This window comes from Ptychodera flava, chromosome 7, assembly GCF_041260155.1.
Source record: "Ptychodera flava strain L36383 chromosome 7, AS_Pfla_20210202, whole genome shotgun sequence".
NCBI classification, from domain to species: domain Eukaryota; kingdom Metazoa; phylum Hemichordata; class Enteropneusta; family Ptychoderidae; genus Ptychodera; species Ptychodera flava.
In genome coordinates, this window is record NC_091934.1 from 41,692,211 (window position 1) to 41,714,539 (window position 22,329).

The window sequence follows — 22,329 nt, forward strand, 5'->3', positions numbered from 1 at the left end:
ATCTATGATTGAATGAGACATTAAAATCCCTGCTGTTAGAATCACACGCGTTTGCTCAAACTCTTTGAGATGTTACTATCATAAAATATTTTTTGTCGAATTTACAGATTTACAACCACCACTGCCAGCCTATTGATACCTTATATATACCTCAACCCGATATGAACTGAAAATACTCACGTGCTCCAATATATATTGCAGTGATCTGTAAATTTAAACTTTTGCCACATGTTTGCCACATGAAAGTGTTATGATCAACATCATGAACAATATTCACCACAAATTAATTCCAAAGGTCATTAAATATACAAATATGTAATTAGCTGAAATAAAGATGCTAAATTTCTTTAACTGCTGTCATTTGGATTTCGAGCAGGAAAGAAACTTTAAGTACACTTTAAATCAGGTGAAAACACCTTCAGCAACTTTCAATAAAATCAAGTAGGTTAGCAATTCATTGACAGAACACTTCTTAATATTTCTCAGTATAGGCCAGATATCTGTCACCTTCATATATGTAACAATTGTAATCAGATCTGGTACTGCAATTCTGACTCATATGACTTGATACTCATATTACTCATATACCTTGATACTAATAAATGTTTCACAACACAGTCAGATATCTATCGGATCAGTATCTGCAGCAGATTTCATCAATTTTGGTGCAGTTGTTTTGGAGATATACGACTAATTACAAAACTTCATTAAACATTCAAATCAGCTGCTTTTAAACTTGGTACTGCTCAATGCTGCTTAATGCAATTTGATATCTATCAGGTATCATCGAATTTGGTGTAGAAGTTTCGGAGTTAGTTCACTAATTACAACAGTTCAGTAAATATGTAACGAGCAGATAATCGACACGAAACTAACAGTATTGTTATAACGTTCTGAGATTGTCATCAGTGAAAAGTTTCATTAAATTTTGTGCAGTTTTTTTAATATATGTCGACTCTGTTGTCGTTACTGTCTCCATAGGAAACCATTATATGAAAAAAAATCATAACTTCATTAACATGCAAGCCACATAAACCAGAATCAAAGTGCTTCTTGATATTAGCATATGGTACCTGTCTACCCAATGTGATTTGAATCCGTTTAGGCGTTCTTGAGTTATCGTGTAAACAGAAAGACAGACACACATACGCACACAGGCAGATATCGGTACGACATTATCTTACGTGTGTGAACATATGAGCTAAAATACAAGTGATCTTGATGTACCGTTTATATATGCCAATCTCTCCAGTTTTTTATTATATTATTTTTCAATTTTCATAAACAGCCTTCATGAGTGAAATTGTTCATCCTACAAGCACCATCAAAGTATTTGACTCAGTTTTATAATTCGCACAGAATTTGAAGCCAACTTTAGACGTCGACTAAGTATTATGGCAGAAGGACCGAATAGTGACGACCATATTCGTCCATTGAATAAGCTGTATGAGAAGTTGAAACAGCAGTTGACTGCTGGGGACATTGAGTCTATGAAAGACTTACTAAAGGGGAAACAACTAAATAGAGGAGATGAAGAGAAGGTGCCAAGAGCAGTAGATCTATTTCATTACTTAGAAGAAAAGGGTTACATTTCTGAAGACAATTTGGAACTGCTAAAACAAACGTTTCAAACCATGGAGAGGTCGCCCCTGGTAAAAACGGTGGACGCGTTTCTTAAAGATACCTCTAGAAGGGAGGAGCAGCAGCCACGTAAGTAGTTCAGAGTAATCGTGTTTTGGTATCATTCACTATCTCAGAGTCGTGAGCAGTTTTATAACTGGACCCATTGCTAAATATCGACACAAATATGCACCTGTGCGACAACAAAGATATTCATTCACGATACAGACACAAGACTGAAATAATAGAAATAGTCGAATATGATGGTAAGAATTGCTATAATTTGCAGAATTTCTATGCTAAACAAAAATCACCATAATCAAGTAGTTGCAAGAATAAAGGGTCAAAAGCTCATATGCACTGAACTAAATATCATTCTTATTGCTGAAAATATGCAGTTTGCAATCTGAACGTGAAGATCATTTCGTCAAGTCACTGTTAGCCTTATTAGTCCCCTTCAAATTTAGAGTTGGTAAATTGCGCTAAGTAATAATGGCCATTATTCTCAGCAGTGGCAAAATGCAAAACATTTTAAAATTAATAGAAAAATAGTCCATATTTTATTGCTAGGAATAAGAACATCCTTAAAGTAGTTGAAGCCCCAAGGTCAGGCCAGGTAAATGTTAATAAAATGGTCTGGAAAACTACACTGGGTCCTGTAGTGACACTTTGTAAAAGTTTTTAGTATTTAAATCATCAGATAAACAGGAAAGTGTCTGAGAGGGCTAGGGGACGACAGGACTTTTCGTTTGCTCTGTTGAAAGAACATCTGTTAGTCAGCGAAGCTTCTATGGGCAAATTAACAAAGATGCCAAAGTTTGTCAGAAAACATCACAGGTTAATTTAAGTAGCTCATGTAACATTGTCGTATGCTGACGTATTATATATCGATGGCAGAAATAAGACATGTACGCATTCACATTTTTGAGATTAGCGTGATTCGTTTAAAAGGGTGTATCTGATTTGCTCACAATTTGTAAATCATAACGTTTATATTATTTTCGCTAAGAAATTCATAGTTTCCCTCTTGCAGGAGGAAGAGACACAACCGATGCGCCAAAAATGGCTCCTCGAACCTCTACTGCCTCCAGTGATGAGATACTGAGAGAAACATTGAAGAAAGAGCCGAAGGTATCAAAAGTTGTCATGAAAAGTTGGTATAGCAAACATTTAACAGCAAAGAAAATTATTTGCAACACATCACCAAACGAAGAATAAGGCAAACATAGGAAACATTTAGAGTGCTTATTCAGTGCCTGCACATGCTCTTCTTGTGTCAGATTCCCTTTAAATGAAGAATTATAAACAGAAGACGGATCAGACTAACTTTATAATGAAACCTTTCTAAGTCCATGTTTATCTTCAAACAATTTATTCGTGGAATATATGTCTTGACAAATTGAGCAATCATCTAAAGAATTAAAAATAAAATACTATGCTATGGTACTTGTTGGCTTTGCAAGATAGAGAAAATAGTACAGCTTAAATTTAAATATCCCTGATAAGTGTTGTGAGGCAAAATTCTACAACAGGAACTGTGTGGACAATATTTTTGCCACCTCAAAATAAGTGCTAAGAATACGTTCTGCAAAAATAATTGAAATGATGTTCATGCACGCATATGGTGCAAAACAACAGTTGTAAATGCAATTAATCAACAGTGCCGTCCAGTATCATTATATTGTGAAGAAATAAGTTGAATGCTAGTCGAAGGGAACTATGTTGTCCTATGTTGTTCACCTTCGATTCCAATAACCCATACTGACTCATTCACGATGCTCTCGACAGTTCTCTAATGAGGTTTTATTGGTGCCATGAGAACCTGGTCTGTCATATTCTTCAGCTTAGATGATTTTTCTAGGGAAACGTTCAGTAAATATCTCGTGATGTGGCCAGCTAAATTGATTTTTGCTTGACACACCTGGCATACATTTTTACTCAAGGATAGCCATGTCTGGAACCTTCTCACGTCTCTCCATTATTGGCAACTTGCTTTATCTATGTTTCCTTGCATTCCTCTGTTAACTATAGAAGTCACTTATGTGTACAATCGAAAAATTAGAACACTGGTTCTGAAAATTTAGTTCGAAGGCTGACCTATTTTAATTAATTCCCTGTACCTATACAGTTAGCTGCTAGGGAATTAGTTTAAATCTTAGCATAATCTCGAGTTAGTCTTATCACTAAAATGAATGAAAGGGTGCTGTCTAATCTTGTGTATGTGTTCACAGCCATTTATTTGGTCTGTTTATGCTTTTATTTTATTCTACATGGTGGACTCAGATGCCGAGGTAGCAAAATATCAGTCTTTTATAACACAGTTTCATGACTAGAGTTATTGCAGAATACTGTCATTACTGCGTGGTTAAACCTGAAGGCTGCGTACAGAATGATCTAGGCTACTGCAATGATATGCGATCGAATTGTTAGCGTTTGGTGGCATGGCCTTGGTCGAGTGTGATGGTCAATTGATTATCTTAAAGTGTGTGACTTCAAATAAGAATATACCGAATTACTACTGAGAATTAATATACAAGGTGCATCTGAAGATACACGGAGATCCTAAATGAATGCTTGACCAATCCCATGCAATGTGTCTCTACATCTTGACTATTGCGATGGAACTGTCACCATAAAAGGTGAACTAAGTTTACGATGTCCATGATGCTCTCATTGAAGCAGCTTACACAGAAAACTATTCATACTTCAGATGCAATACATGCTGTTATCTATTTGGCTTGACTTATCTTACTTTTGCTGAGTCATTTATCATCAGAGTTCGATGAAAAATAAACTGTCCTAAATTCGTTTTAAGGTACATGTACTTCATTTAAAGGCAGATTTACCCGTAAGATAACATTTTTTTTTCAATTTTCCCTTTTACTTGGTAAACGTTTAACGTGATAACTCAGCAAAACCCAAATAAGAAGCGAAACTAAAGATGTTGAGTGGGTGTCATGCAGATTTTGGCACAGCTTAGAAAAGGTGCAACGCTCTTGGCATCACACCACTACATCATAGATAAACGTGTTTGTACACTGACACGATGGCAAGCTTGTTGGTGTGGGCTATCGCTGGCCATTATATAAAACTTTGTAAGCATATTGTGAATGTCACAATACTTACTGTGTTATACGAACTTTGGAAATGTATGGTTGAATAAGCAAATCATGAAGTGTTAACTATTCTGCATGTTTGGATGTTTGACCTGCATCTTTGGTATAGCCCCTCCCAGTAACAGTGCTTAGGGAATGGTCAGTTCTTCGGCCTGGGGGTGGGGGGGGGGGGGCGGTGGATTAATTTTTGCCAACGTCAAAAAGTGGCTGATCCCCCGTATTCCAACTTTCGAAAAAAGGGTGACCATATATATATATATATATATATATTATATATATATATATATATATATATATATATATATATATATATATATATATATATATTTATATATATATATATAATATGTATTTAATTTTTTGGGTATATTTTATACATTCAGTCATTCTGTGTTTGTGTTTTAATGAAATTGTTGTCATGTCAGTTGTAAGATAGACTCAACTTAAAAGAGTCAATTCTAAAGTTTGAATACAGTATTTGAAATGAGCTGTATGTATTCCAACTCTCTTTATGCATAACCAGATGTCCAGAACTGTTGTGAGAAAAATGTAATTGTGAAATATTAGTGCATGTTGCTTTCTAATACTGAATTCCCCAAGAGAAAACAGAAAAGTATCAGGAATTTGTCATGCTTTTCATATGCACTGCAAGATTTCATAATGATTTGCAAAACAGATTTTCAATTCATAGACATCAAGATATTTCTGACATATATCTGTGATATATTAATTTACTGCGCCCAAAGGGCGCGCCGAAAAATATTTAATATCCAGAAGTTAGAATATTTAACATCCAGATATCTCTGATATATATATCTGATATATGCAAGTCATGTAGCTAGAGGGCATGCTGAAAAATATGTTTGATATTTTAAATAAATGCGCCCGAAGGGCACACCGAAAAATTTTAGACATACAGATATCTCAGATACATATATGTCTGATATATTAAAGTTTTGCACTAGGACGGGGCTCTGAAAAATATGTCTTTATTATCAAAGTTACGCTCCCGAAGTGCGCGCCGAAAAATGAAACTGAATGATGAAATTTGTGGCTGGCACATTGCATTTTGTGGAAGTATGAGCCCCTGTCGAAATTGAAAAACACATTGACCCCCTGTTGGGCATTTCAAAAACATGGTGACCCCCATCACCAAAGTAAAAACAGAGTGACCCCCCATGAATCCACCCCCAGGCCGAAGAAACCGACCAGTCCCTAAGGGCTTTTGTGTAGGGTAAGTGAATGTCAAAGCAGTACATCTGCACTGTATTTAGTACGTTTTGTTACTTTGATGTGAAAATGTATCCGAACCTACGATCAACTTCTTCTGCAGAAGATAGTAAGTGTCCCCAACGTATTCAGCCAATCAAGCGATGCAATACCTTAAGTATTATGGTATATAACTACGTAGCAATACAGGAGTCGTAAAAGCCATTATATAGTAAAATGTAAGATCATTTGAGTACAATTGAGTCAGAGGAATAAATGACATTTTAAATTTGTTGCAGGTTGAAAAAGTTGGTTTGACATTTGAGAGTAATACGTTTAACCCGTAATTCGAATGAACCATGGGGCAAAAACTCACGTGCGCAAAACCGCACAGAAATACGTGTGCATTTCCATACGCGTTTGTACACGCATTACTTTGTTTGTACCGCTATCTGGGCGCACGCAAAAATTGATATCATGTGTTTTATAAGACTGAATACATCCTACATTACGATTCGCATTCACCATCAAGCTGTCATCGAAGTTATTATTATAATTATTTGTTCGAAAGAGTTGACATGCAAGTTGCAAAGTGGAGCAGTAATATTGGTAATGGTATCGATATGTTATCAAGCAGTATTCTTGACTTTATTATTTTTATTGTTCTGCCATTGCAAGTGATGTAAGTGCATTGATGTTAGTTATAAATTTGTTTCATACAATTGTAAGAACTTTAAAAGAACAAGAGAGCTATTTCTCAGAGTAGAAGTAAAACTCCTCTGGCATCATTATTACATCTCCCAATGTCCGTAACATTACAAGAATAACTGATCTCATATACATGTATTCCCCTGACACACTGTCACGTTTCACATTCATTCCCTTTGGCAGATAATTCAAGACCCAATTCACGGGACTGTCCAATTAGACCCTGTGTACATGGAAATCATCGACAAGCCAGAGTTCCAGCGTTTGAGGGAGATAAAACAGCTGGAACAGTGAGCTTTGTATATCCGGGTGCTGTCCACACACGATTCGAGCACAGTATCGGGTAATTAGTTTTAAGGTAGAACGCACCTCGGGGACAGAAATTCAGGCCTTCAAATTTTATCAATTTTCTTCTGACCTACCACTTGTGGGGGCTTATTTTGAAGCTCTTGGCGAAACAAAAGTTTTCACCGTCTTAGTTTTTCGAAAATCGAAAATTTTATTTTTTCTCATAGAGTTAACACAGGGATGGCGGCCATTTTGGATTTCAAATATCGAGAAATCACAAGTTATTTGTCTCTCTAGTACCAAAGTTTGCACGGTGACCCCTGATTTTTATTCTTGCTTTGGTAAGAGAATGGTTGAAAGCTTCACTGAGGAAAGTTCGAGCAAAAGTTTAAGTCTTTCACTTTCGAGGTGCATATTACCTTAATTGAAGAAGTGCTGCAGCATTTAACATAGACGCCCTAACACGCCTGTAAGGCTCGATACTTTTACAGGAATAATGCTTTATATTTAACTTTTATGCATAATTACATTTACCAGGACATGCTACTTGGCCTTAAAAATGGTCAGGCATCTCAAAGGACGATATCAAGAAGATATTGGAATAACGAGGCGAGAGGAGCTATGCATTGGATTGGCAGCTCTGTGTCATGATTTGGGCAAGTTGCTTGATTTGAAAAGTATTTTTAGATTGTGACAGATAAGTACGTTTGAAAAGTCATTGACCAATTTTGTAATATCACAAACTGTTGAGAAAGCAAGATGTTTATATATTTATTCTGATAAATTTTCTTCTCTCCAGGCCATGGTCCATTTTCCCATCTATTTGAAAACCATTTTCTTCCAAGATATAAACCATTGGAGTACGAAGATTGGTCGGTAAGTCTGAAAGTTTTACACATTGAAATATTGTAATAGTTATTGTAAAAGAATATTTACTCTGCCTTAAATCTTTGTGTCTAACTTTTAAACGACCAATTTCTCATGATCCAAAAACTTATGTTCACCGAAAACGGGCTTTAAATCTTCAAACTTGGGAATGTATCTTTAAATGCACTAGAAGTAATGCAGAACTTTATCGGTGATGAATTAAAGTTAAGCGTTGTAAAATGAACGTATCGCAAAGATTTTCTCTTACACTCTTGTAAGACTTTCTAAGACCAGCTCTGGAGATTTGGTGAAAAGTGACATTTAATATTTTATTTTTTTATTATAACCTATGTTTACTTCTTAATGCTTAACATTATTAGAAATGTGCATTTGGAACACTCTGAAGGTCGCAAAAAAATAACAGATGGTTTGGGGTGAAAATCGTGAGGTCGAGCATTGTGAAACCTTTGAACAAGTTCTAACAATTATGACATGGCTTCATATTTTGGAGAATTTGAATATATTGCGATGATCTTACATGTTATATTCTGTCCATTCAGCATGAACTTGGATCGATCAAAATATTTGACAAAATGGTTGAAAAGTACAATCTAAAAGAGGTGTTTCGCCGCAAATATGATTACAAACTGAATGGACATGATTTTCATATGATTAAAGAAATGATTTATGGACCACTGGTGAAAAACGACAAACAGGAATACAAAAAGGTAAGATTTATTAACAACCCACATCCACCCATAATTTACCCTCTTGCACAGTTAGACAAAAACTACCTTTAACAATTCGTAATGCTTCAACAACATGTGGATTTGATCAAGTGTAGTACCGACAGCGCAATTCTTCTTCTACTGATGACTTCTCTTAATAATCAAGTCTAAATTTAGTATACAATGTAGTTTCACAATCTAAATCTATCAGACCTACATCAGAATACTTCACATGCGTGCACTACATTTTAACTCGTCGATCTCTTTGTAAGCTAAATTTAATTTACTTGAAAAGATCAAGGTTTTAACAGCTTCAAAATTTAATGTAGAATATTGACTGTCGCACCTAGTTTGTTAACCAAAGAGAAATGAGTCGGTCGTCATTCAAGATTGTAGCAACGTCATTATGTACGATGTAATCCGTATTATAATACCATGCCCTGTCCATTGCGTTTTAATTGGTCGAGCTGAATGGCGTGACTGCCCACAAATACACATTATATTACCATGCCCTGCCCGTCGCATTTTGATTGGGCGAGATGAACCACGTGACTGACAACAAATGCACAGTAATGGTTTGTTTACACGTCCGTGAATATGAATAATAAGATTAAGAACTCAAAGTATCGTAACTTTACAGCTCAAACGTAAATCATAATCAATCACAAAATAAAATGGAGCACTTGTAGGTCAAGTCGAGATACTTTTTTCTGAAAACATCTCCGGATTTGCCAATTTTTTACAGCGCGCGTGACAGTGCGTCGCGTATTGCTCAGTTTCTGGGGCCCAGTTGTAGTTCGCTCCTGAAATTTTCGGAAATTTTGACGGTTTTCTTGGGTTCGCTGATAATATAATGGAAATAACAGACTCCGCTCTGACCATTAACGTTTATTTGTGGGCGCGGGCTCGAGGAAAGCCAAATTAACGGGCTCGGCAAGCCTCGCCCGTTAATTTTGGCTTTCCTCTCGCCCTTGCCCACAAATAAACGTTAATGGTCAGCGCGTCGCCCGTTATTTCTATAGTAATGGTTTGTTTTCATGCCCATGAATATGAATAATATCGTAAACACAGTAACTTTACGGCTAAAACGAAAATTGTGATTTGTACAAAGATCATAATCAACCACAAAATAAAATGGAGCATTTGTGGGCCAAGTTTAGACGCTGTTTTTCAAAAAAATCTCCGGATTTGCAAAATTTTTGCAGCGCGCACTACTCACTGACAGGTTCTGGGGCCCCGTTGTCGTTCGCACGGGAAATTTTCGTAAATTTTGACGGTTTTTCGGGGTTCGTTGATAATATAATTGAAATAACAGACTCCGCGCTGACCATTCACGTTTATTTATGGGCAAGGGCGAGAGGAAAGCAAAAATTAACGGGCGAGGCTTGCCGAGCCCGTTAATTTGGCTTTCCTCTCGCCCTTGGCCATAATAAACGTTAATGGTCAGCCCGTGTCCTTTATTTCCATATTACGACTTGTACAATGATAACCAACAAACGTTTGGTTTTTGAAGAACATGGCCCTGCATTCTCATACTTCAGTACGCATTAGATGAAGGCACAATGTGAGTTTTTCGATAAAGTGACCCTAGGAGCCACTCAATGATAGAGTGAAGTTGGTTATTATTTCGTATTATAAATTAATTCATCTATTAACCTAGTGAAATTGACTCTCAACATGGCGAGACATTTGTTTGTATTTTAGCCTTTGTTTTAGATGCCCATAATCTAAATTCATTTATTTCGAATTCGGCATCGGTCAAAACCGATATTTTCTCGTTTTCTCGTTTGGTTATAAGATTCTACCACTAGTGAAAAGCGTCTAGTCTACATACATTTAAGTGTTTTGTAACCATGCTTTTATATTATGTCACAGGCGGACACCTACAAAGCTATCCAGTCGGATCGACACTTCCTTTACCAGGTGGGAATGAGTACTTTTGCCATTTTATAAATCATACAAACGTACAACCACTGCCAATACAAAAAAGTACATGATTTCGTAAAGTCGGACGGTAATGCTATGCTGCAAGACTTTGTTCTGAGTACATTCATCGATTTCACTCTCTTGGTTGATTTTTACATTAAAATCTTACTCAATCAATGTAGATTGTGTCTAACAAGGCAAACCAGATAGACGTAGATAAGTGGGACTATTTTGCACGGGATAGCCACCACTTAGGCGTGTCATCCAACTTCCTGCACGATCGTTTCATAAATTCGCACGGGTACTGCAAGACCCAAGAGAGGTTGAAAGAATGAGAAGCATATGCTACAGGGATAAGGTTGAGTATTATTTTATTAGTATTTGTAACATGATACAGAAAAAATATCCGAGCGTTGTTGTTGTAAGGTGTATAGGCCTACTTAAAGCTATAGTAATTTATATTTTTGAGGGCATCAAGGATATTATCATCGAAAATGTCAAATGTTATGATTTCTTTGTATAGTAACATAATTTTCTCTAAACGTCCGATATAATCTTGTTATAGCTTTGTAAGTTACTGTTTATCTAGCCAATGGTCATATGTTCAGGATAACTGCTGTGTTGACGCTCACCTTCTCTAATATTCATCCATAATTACCTTTCGTTGACTCGCTGTTATGGATATTGTCACTTGGACAGCAACGACACGATAATCGGTCATTGTGATTTCATCACATGAAATGTTTAAATCCATACTGCTTTACAGGAGGTACACAGTGCCTACGAGATGTTCCACACAAGATATCGTCTGTATCGTATGGCATATTTTCACCCGGTTACTGTAGCAGTTGATCTTATGTGAGTTTTTATCTGATCAAAGGTTGATGCTTTTTCTAATTACTCGACAATTAATTCTCTTGCAAGAATATCCCTCGTTTAGACATGTGTCAGACGAGGAACGGTCACTGAAATAGCATTGTACTAACACAACTACTCGCTGAGAGAGCAGTAGGAGGTAGGGGACTGCCCATTCAATCATAGGCCCAAATATTTCATATTTGGTCTGCATCAGCTGTCCCTTTAGGATCACAGGGAGGGGATCACATTTTAAGCCGAACACACCGATGAATCTACCAAGAAATATCACCTTTTATTTCATTTTGAAAATTAATCAAAGAATCCACAATTTTTGAAAGTAATGGATTATTCACCGTTCCGAAGAAGCCAACTATCTCACAAAATCCCTTCAAAATGATATTCTGGCGTTCTCTTACCATTTGCCTCAACGTCATGACTCGGTCTACAGCACTATAAAGTCAGAGAAAAATACAAAACAAAAGTATCGATATTGTATCATCAAACTTTATTACACTATATTCATCGAACAACCCTAGAAAGTTGTATTGACAAGTGTTATCTTCTTCTGATGCGCATAAGGGGTATACTAGTCTGAAAAATTTGATTTTGATTTCAGTCCCTGATGCTGATTAGTATCAGGAAAACGTTGAAGGTCGTCATTTGCTAAACAAGCCTCCTAATTGTAAACTTGTGATCTTCACTGGTCTTTTCCTTTGAAGCTGATAGCCCCTAGCAGAAGAGCCCCATAGGGAATATCTTTGTTCCAGTCTCAAGTGAGCTTTTTTCCCAGTCTCAGGTGAAACCAAAAGGGCTGACTTTTTTTGTTGCTATGCTGGTATTTATAGCAAATGGGTCAACATCTGCTAGCTAATAACATTGCTAAATACCCATGCTACAGTAGTCTCAGGACAAAGTGTGATGTATTTGTATTGAAATATGAAGTCCCTATTTATTTATCCTACCAATTTGTTTTTGATCTCATCTCTTTCATCATTGAGCTCTGGGTCCAAAGCTATACTCAAAGTCTGTTGTTTGCCCATACATAATGTACACAAAATATATTTACGGCACTGAAAAAGGTCTATTTTCCACGCATATAGGAATATTCATGATGAAATGCTCTACCTTCAAACTGCATTTCGTGCTTGCCGTCAACTACACATGCACAGAAATCTCAGCCTGGGGCAGTGCTATAACAGTACTATCTAAAAAGCACCCGTTTCCTCTATCGTAGACCACAGTGTTGTGGCACGTCCGAACCACATAGATGAGAGTAAAGACGTAAGGAAAATTTAGTTCTGTCTGTCTGAGGATTGCAAGATGTATGAAACTTAAGTAACATATATTAGTCAATCAATCAATCAAACAATCAATCAATCAATCAATTAATCATTAAAAGTAAACAAATAAATAAATAAATAAATAAATATATAAATATAAATATAAATAAATAGATGATAATATACAACGACAACAACAACAGCAATAACAGCAACAAACAAGAACAAACAACGACAACAACAACAACAACAACAACAACAACAATGATAAGAATAATAATGATTAATGCTGTAAGTGATTGAAGTCATTAATTTCAGGATCTGTGATGCACTTATGAAAGCAGCAGATCACCTGACACTGGCGAAGCCGAAGAAGTCGGAAGGGTTAGTTAAAGTTTTATTAAATATCCTTTTCCCCAGTATTCTTTCATACCTGCGATGGAATATGGCCTACCTGTCAGGTGACAAGGTACATTACCATGTGTGTGAAGCTGGAAAAACAGTGCATGCATCCAACAGAGATATTACTGAATATTGTGAACAAATGCGTAGAGTAAAGAACGTATGTGGTGATCTGATGTTAAAAAGAGACGCTGCTTCCACAAATAAGGAATCAATAAATCAATAAATCATTACAAATAAACAAATAAATAAATATATAAATAAATAAATGATAATATACAACGACAACAACAACAGCAATAACAACTAAAGAAGAAGAACAACAACAACAACAACGACAACAACAACGACGACAACAACAACAACAACAACAACAACAACAACAATAATAATAATAATAATAAGAAGAAGAATAATAATAATAATTAATGCTGTAAGTGATTGAAGTCATAAAATTTCAGGATCTGTGATGCACATATGGAAGCTGCAGATCACCAGACACTGGCGAAGCCGAAGAAGTCGGAAGGGTTAGTTAAAGTTTTATTTAATATCCTTTTCCCCAGTAATCTTTCATACCTGTGATGGAATATGGCCTACCTGTCAGGTGACAAGGTACATTACCATGTGTGTGAAGCTGGAAAAACAGTGCATGCATCCAACAGAGATAATTACTGAATGTTGTGAACAAATGCGTAGAGTAAAGGACATATGTAGTGATCTGATGTTAAAAAGAGACATGGCTTTAGTGAGAATTAATTCTCAAAAGCAAGTTTCCACAAATAAGGAAAATAACACACTATAAGATGGGATCATATTGACAGGATCATAAAGGAGGCAATCCAATACAATACCCAAGAGAGCACTAGATAGAATACTAGCCAGAAGGTGATTGACTAGTTTGGCAATTTCAAAGCCTGTGGTTGCAATATTTTGTAATGATAAAGTTTACCAATCAATTAATCATTTCACATTATTCAAATTTCCTTATTCAAATCATGTATCCAGAGTGGAAAGACCGCTACATACAACATAATACATGATACATAATTACAAATTTCTGATCATTTCTAGAGAGAGATTCCGTATGAAAGATATTCTGAAAGACATGGATGCTTACCTAATGCTAGACGATACAATCTTATATGTTATCCGCCGTTCATATCTAAATCCTAAACTCAATGAAGCCCGAAATATACTTGAAAGGATTCAAAAACGTGAATTGTACAAACTAGTTCGGAGGATCAAATTGGAAACGATACTGACATCAACGAAAGTGTAAGTTTTGTAGTGTATACTACCTTGTAGATCAGCATCATGGGATAAGACTTTAACAAAAAACTAGATGTGAAACGAAGGTCTTTATGTCACATTCCACCTTCTATAAGTGTCCAGCATATGAATGTTTCAGTACTATGGTAAATATTGCCTTCTGCATTCGTAGCTCAAACATTTGTTTCAGTTAGAACTGCAGACTTAGACAATGAATGTGAGAAAATCACACGCAAACCAAATTGACATAAAGTAAGGATCATAGCAACCTAATCCAATTAATTGAAATGAAAACTTCGACAAAATAGCTGCCTTTTTGCAAAACCTTGTCAAATGAAAAGAGAATTAATTTATTCACAGTAAGTTCAATATCTAGCCACGAATTGCATCCACGTAAAGGCCCCATATATAAATATACGATGCTACCTGGCTCTATATTTTATGACATCTCAAACAAGATGACAAGAATGGCATACAATACACTGCCCTTATCTGCTTATGCGAATCTTGAATGGTACAATGAGGAGCATGGCTTAATAATGGCCTTTGACACAAAAGAATCGACCAAACTCTCTTGGCGAAATTTGATCATAGCGTAAATCAAACATACATGAATACGCATATCCTTTAGCTGTGAAATCAACTCGATATCATTGGCATTCTTTTTCCCTAGCTCGTCAAAATTGGAGACATCGTAGGATACGATGACAGCTTAAAAGCTAAAGATATATGTTTTAAGGTAACCCACTGAATGATTGCCAAAGACATATATGAGAGAATATGCATACAAAAATGAATACAATAACACAATAACATTGTCACCGTCTGACTATTTACATGCACCTGGCAATAGAGAAAATATTAATTTTGACACGTGGAACATTTTCGCCAAATTTCAGAAATTTACGAAAGGATGAGCTTTTGTTTCCTAAAAAGGGACTTTTAAATTGTCTTCGTAACTGTAGATGAGAGCAGATGAGAGAAGCTGTCTCTAAATTTTGTCCCATCTGCGCAGATGGTAAAAATTACGTAAACACTTATTGTAGAGGATTTTATCGAAAGAAGGCAAACATGAGGTTAGCGAAGACTTACTACAAATGGCCTTTTACCACGCAGATTTTGGAATCCGGCCGTACAAAATCTAGACGTAACGCTTAGCATGAGAACATAAAATGCTAATTTGATATTAGTTTTGATATAACTTATCCATATGAGTACTGGCATTTTATCGATAGCTCTTGCAACTTTAAATGATGTGAATTAATATTAAGTGTCAACAGTTATTGCTTATTTTTGTTTTGCGCCCGCAATTTATGTTTACTATCATACAGATTGTAAGTCTGGACTATGGTATGGGCAACAAAAATCCTGTTGAATACGTTCTGTTCTATGACAAGAGGGATCACATCGCAAAAATAATGTTACAGAATGAGGTAGAGTTAACCATGTTTTTCTGTCAAACATGTGCATACTACCATGCGTCTTTTAATTTTCAAAAACAACAATTTCTTCAAACGATTCCCAGTGTTTAGCATTCCCTGTAAGATGCAATTGTTTTCTGATATTGTTAGACGTCACGTTATTTACGTCTTTATTAGCTGATTGATCAATTATTTATCTCACTTCATTATCTTGATTTTACGCAGTAATATATTAACGGGACGGTCGCCCTCAAATGCTATTGCGTAATTTCTGTTTGTCTTATCTAGTGATATGATTCAATATCAGGTCATAGGAACGGCTTAATGTAAATTAAGATAAATTAATTGTATTACCTTTGTGCATTTTTTGCAAAGGTGTTCCTCTCTCCTCCCGACGACTTTCCAAGAACGTCACTCTTTATTTATGTTAAGGACCCCACCAAGATGTCCGTAGCTTCAGACTGTGTCGATAAATGGGCTGAAGACAAACGATGGATACCTGTGAGATATCATTTAAATGGTTTACTTAACTTTCGAAAATGAGTATTTTTTGTAATTTAATTCCCCCAGGGCTTCTGTTAAAATCGCTTTTATTACATCCTTGTGTCTTTGTTAATATTTTGACGACTGGTAGAAAGGTTTTTCACTTGAGAAGATCTTCATCGATACTGCTGCTGTTAATTAACTTTGTAGTATTGTCGATTATTGTTGTTGGGCACGCATATTATTGCTTCTGCTGATGGAGATGTTATTTATTGCTACCCTATGTTCCCACATTCATATTAACGCAGACGTATGAGGTACTTCATAATTCGGACTATTTTCTTTGATTACAAGTTGTCTATGAAGATATGTTTCACGTACAGATTAAGCTGATATATACATGTTAAAGAATGTTTTATTTAAAATTTGTCTTGTCTTGAAACAAAACACTAATACATTTGCTTTCAAATTTGGTTTTTCAGTTTTAGTGATAACTTAATTATGTTAAATTGACATAAACATAAAATTGATGTTATGTCTTTCGTTAAAATGCCTTGCCGGTTGCATGGAACTTTTTGTGCAAATGCTAATTTTAGAATTTCATGGGCCACATTAAGGTGGCGTTGCACTTAATTAAGACACTTTTTTCAAAGCAAATTTCTAATTAATGATGACATGAAAACCCCTCATACATTTTCAAAAAGCAGTTCAGTAGAGCAGCTATAGTTTACTGGAATGATGGAGGGTACAATGTGAAGTAGAAAACCTAAATTCAGGTATTACTGAAAACAGTCAATTTAAGTCAAAAATGTGATACTACTTTATGAATTTTATTATCTCATTTGAAATGATGATACATGTAGAAAGAAACGAGAATTTTGTTTTGCACTGTAATCTATTTTCATTCGCAAATGGTAGGGGTGAAAAGTTGACATTCAAAAAGTTATTCAAATCATGATAAGCAAAATTGAGTGAATCTTATTAAAAACGTAAGAATTTTATTGAGAAACAAAATTATTGTTTTGATTTATATATTGTTTTGATGTATAATATTTCAAAATCATAATCTGAAACTTTCAAACTATTTGACTCAGCCAGAGCAAAGATGTTTTTGAAATGTTGAAATGGGGAGAAATTAGAAGCCAAGAATCGGGTGATTTACTTAAAGTTGCAAAATTTACACAATTTAAATTTATCATTAACTTACGACTGCTTGTCATGCAAAAAAGTGAACTCAACCGATATTTTAATCTTTGGGTTACAAATAAATGGAAATTGATTGAGTCTTTGGAAAAACGTGGTTTTTAGGAAAACACGCTGCGTTATTAAAAGCCCATAACATCAGATCACTTTCATGTTTGTCGATGTTTATTCTGAAATCAATGCGTAGCTACCTGACCAGAAGGATGTTTGTTTACCAGCAGAAAACAACCTTACACTTGAATTGAAAAAAATGTTACTCTATTATTTGATTTATCGCGAGGATTTAAGTTCACGCCTTTTAAACATACAATGCATTTTATACCGATATCATCGTTTCTTGTACTTTTCAGAAAAGTGAAAAAGTGACATCCCCAGTTAACGAGACCACAGGACCGCAATGTTTACCCCAGAAGTCTAAGAAAAGAGCATGTGCCGGCGAAGAAGGATCAAATAAAACAAAGCGTGCTCAACAATACGACCAAGAATGAATCCAGTATCTGAAATCGTCATCCTAGTTTATTACTTCTTACCTCTGAAAAATAAACAAAGTCTTCAAGGCATAACGTTGATGAGTAGGAGAATAATTATCGTCCTATTTTAGTTTGCAACTAGCTCTACACAGTGAATGGGTGCCAAACAACAATATTATTGTAGTGGCACATGAAGGATCCAAAACGGATAAAAATGATCCAAAGTTCTGTTCCCCAGTCTTTCGTACAAACAAGGAAAGTTGTTAAAGGTGGAATTATAATGTGAATTGTGCTTACGTATATACAGGGGTCTAGCTATACTTAACCCTAAATTGACATCTTAGGTCTCCGATTAATACCAAGTTTATGTGCGTCGATAAATCTGCACTTGTGCCCGAAAAGTCAGTGAGGTCCTGCTGATTATAAACTTATGATTTTGAAACACGGCAAATTTACACGTTTATTTCATACGCATATCCGATTCGAGGATTAGTCAAGTGAAAGGTATATCGTGTACGTTAAATCAATCATCCTTTTCTCATTGAGGCGTTATTCGCCTTAGGAACGGGTACTCGACCTCACAAATTTTCACAATTCTTTTCTAGTCTGCTGTATTTTGGGGATTATTTTGAAGCTCTTGGAGAAAAACAGGGATGTGTGAATAGCGGCCATTTTAAATTTCAAATATTGGTAAATGCTTGTTTATTTGTTTGTCTAGTACAAATTTGCATGAAAACACCGTGTTTTTTATTATTGACTTGGTAAGAGAATGGTTGAAGGTATCATAATGATTTGGAAAAGTTTGAGCAAAACTTAAAGCTGTCATTTTCAAGGCGATATTACCTGAATACACAGTTTTCGTTACCTTAACATACTCTTATGATATACAGATAAAATTGTGGTCAGTCCTGATGCTAAATTAATGACAACACCTTAAAATAAACCGACTGCAAACAATTCTGAACAAGTGAGACATGACATGACACAAAATTGTTGAACAAAGCCAGTTTTTCAGAAGGGTAATTTGATTTTTTGAGCTGTTTTGTGAGGATTGGCATCTTGCGTTCCGAACGTTTTTGAAAGTCACATTTTTGTGGTATAAGGTAGGACTGTTTGACCCCGCGTGTGCCTTTGTGTATCTTTACATTATCTGATCGCTGATAATTTTTTTTATATGTGTATCCTCAGTATATGTCTTAGATGTACAGTTTGCTATTGTAATTAACAAATAAATGATAAGTAAAATGTGTTTGCAACTTTCTTGTAATGCAGTTTTTCTTTAAAGGACGAAATCTCTCATGTCAAAGGATAGCTTATACTAAATTATTTTAAAGTGATGATTTCAACTTCTCAGATGAAACTGAAAAGTCGACCGATCAATGTACCACTGTACCATGCACAGCGCTCAGAAAACTGATGTTGCAAATTTTCTTTGATGATCAGACCTCCTGATTCGCTGAAATACCGGGTACAAGTATCAAAACTCAATTGCCCTTGAACAACTTGCACGTATACATGTGGATAGAAAAGTGTAAAAGGTTATGATGATAGAAAGAGAACTTCATTTGAAATCGATCTTTTCAACCAATCGTTAAATTTAACTCTCATATAGATATTCTAAATTGAGTTCTAATATAGATATATGGCCAAATAAACAAAAGAGCCGCCAAATCAAAATACAAAAATACAAATAATTCTGATAATAATACTTCCCAGAAGAAATGTGAAAGACAAAACTTCGCCTTTTTGTTCTGAAAAGTTCAAAATACAAAAATACAAATAATTCTGATAATAATACTTCCCAGAAGAAATGTGAAAGACAAAACTTCGCCTTTTTGTTCTGAAAAGTTGCGAATTAGTATACATAACGTTATAGAAATACATCTCTTCGGGTAACAGGATCATGTCAACATCTGCATGCAACTACTTGTTGTAAAGATTAGAAGTGATTTTGAAAAAGAGAACAATGTCTTTACATTGACAAGGAGTGGTCTGGAAGGGACTCGCCCAACTTGTGTAATTTAAAACAGTTCAGTATGGTTTTACATGTTTAACTGTTTTGACATGAATCTCGTCGTACATCGTATCCCTTTAAGTACAGGCGAAGGTTCTTGGGTGATGAGAACTTTGCCGCTGTGTTGAGCTTATCGACCACCGACTAATGATTTGGGTTTGACTTTGGAGTAGTCCCATGCGCTCCTTTTTTTCTTTCATGGACTGAAGGAATAAATGATAAATTGTCCTTTTATTGGTGTTGAAAAACAAAGATCAATCGCAAGACTCGACTAACTTCAAACTTTATTAAACGTGGCGCACTTATACTTTAGCCACAGTGAAGTGACAGGAAAGAGAAAACCTTTATTTTGAACAATTCAGTCCGTAAAAATATGTTTCTTAGGAATCAATGTATTTTCAAAAGGAGCACAAACACTACAGGTATAGGTGCTAAATTTTATATACCTTTGATGATTGTTCTTTCTATCATGACATCTTATTAGTATACAGGATTAAGAAGATAATGAAGGGTTGTATGCGCATGCGCGTACATTACATGAAGCTTATTATTCCACGTCCGTGGGTTGTGATCATGTCAGTGTGTCGGCCCGTGCCTGCGTCCATGTGTCCGTCACCAAAGCTTTTCTCCGACATGTGTGAACCGATTTCTTTCAAAGTTTGTACAAAAAACATTGACCAATGCCACACATATGCACGTCGATTTGTTTCACGATACGATCCAATATGGTCTCATGGCGGCCATTTCGTTACGAATTTTTTATGTCTGGAGCCATAACTCTGACACGTCTCAACCGCTTTTATTCATAGTTGGTACAAGGACATTGACCTATGTCATACTTGTGCATGTCAATTGGTTTCACAATGCAATACAATATGGCTGCCTTGTGGCCATTTTGTTAAGCTTTTTTTTCATGTCCGGGGCGATAACTCAGACATGTTTCAACCTATATCATTCAACGTTTGTAAAAGAACATTAACCTATGACATACATATGCACATCAATGCAATGTTTTTCATAATACGGACCAATATGTCAGCATGGCAGCCATTTGTAATGACATTTTCATGTCTGGAGCCATAACTTAGACATGTCTTAATCGACTTAATTCAAAGTAGGTACAAGGACATTGAGTCAATGACCTATGTCATACATATGCACATCAATTTGTTTCACAATGCGATGCAATATGGCAGCCTGGCGGCCATTTTGTTACGATTTTTTCGTGTTCAGAGCTGTAACTCAGACATATTTCAACCAATATCATTCATAGTTGGTACAAGGACAATGTCATACATATGCACGTCAATTTGTTCATGATACAATCAAATATGGCCGCCTGGCAGCCATTTTGAAAACGATTTTTTCATGTCTGGAGCCATAACTCAGACATGTCTCAACCAATTTCATTTAAAGTTGGTACAAGAACATCAATCTATGTCATACATGTGCATGTAATTTGTCATGATATGATCCAATATGGCCACCAATGGCCATCAAAGATGCACATATTTTTCACCCAGAGTCACTCCACATTAGCTTGCTACGGTCTCAATATTTAATGTGTTGGTGCATCACAGGCTGGACATGCGAACTTGTTTAAACAAACATGTTTGTATCAAAAACATTCAAATGAGGTAAAAAAGACCAACTATGTCAAAATGCTACAACTCAAACCTTAAGCCAGATTGCCTTGATATTTGGTACATACCGGTAGGTACCTTGCACAAACTTTATGCAAATTTATTGTCCCAGAAATGTATGGCTACTTTTTGTGTAGCTCCGTTGTCAACGATGCGACTTTATACGTTGGAATGTTTTATTTTGATATTATTAACATGTTATCGGATGCTGCTCGAACTGTAGTCATAATTGTATAAACGACTTTCATACATGATTGCATGTGGCGCGTTGACCCATCCAATTCCACTGAGGGTATTCCATTTTGCATGGCTGTCACTGCCATTACTATTGCTATTTGCCATCAATACTGCCTTCAGATATCACCTTTTAATTCAACATTGAACCATAACTTTACTAAAAATTCATTCTCGGCCATTAAGCCCCTTCTGTATCGCAATTAATGAACAGGAATCTGCCCTCTTCGGAGTCATTGTCCCATTATCGAACGGCTCCACTATACAATATTGAACACCCCTTACCTAGTCATAGGGGCTTTAGCACCCATATATTTATTACCTCAAGAGGCTGTGCGGCATTACCTGCAGTATATCCTATTCCCTTAGGCCGTAGGCCTAGGGTATAACGATGTATTTGTGGTAACGCATAGTCACGAGGTGTAATGAACGGCTCGGGACTACGGCCTGAATACAAACCAGATCGTAGATGCACTACAACATGCTCATGCTGTTCCATGTTAGGGAGCGTTCAGTTATTATGGCCGGGGGTTGGCCGCAAAATCAAGGGGGGGGGGGTTCACCTCAAATTTGAAAACTGCAAAGGGGGG

General features: G+C 35.9%; 1 protein-coding gene and 1 long non-coding RNA gene across 2 annotated transcripts; both read left to right on the forward strand.

The window, feature by feature from the left end:
- Positions 1-7,745: 7,745 nt before the first annotated feature.
- Positions 7,746-12,984, forward strand: LOC139136242 (deoxynucleoside triphosphate triphosphohydrolase SAMHD1-like). The gene is made up of 6 exons (XM_070703979.1): positions 7,746-7,817; positions 8,369-8,536; positions 10,412-10,459; positions 10,645-10,820; positions 11,229-11,320; positions 12,919-12,984. The coding sequence occupies exons 2-4, from the start codon at positions 8,402-8,404 to the stop codon at positions 10,795-10,797; spliced, it is 336 nt and encodes a 111-aa protein (XP_070560080.1). The 5' UTR covers positions 7,746-7,817; positions 8,369-8,401; the 3' UTR covers positions 10,798-10,820; positions 11,229-11,320; positions 12,919-12,984.
- Positions 12,985-14,078: 1,094 nt separating this feature from the next.
- Positions 14,079-15,700, forward strand: LOC139136243 (uncharacterized). The gene is made up of 3 exons (XR_011553166.1): positions 14,079-14,277; positions 14,945-15,010; positions 15,603-15,700. It is a non-coding gene; the product is annotated as an uncharacterized lncRNA (long non-coding RNA).
- Positions 15,701-22,329: the final 6,629 nt, after the last annotated feature.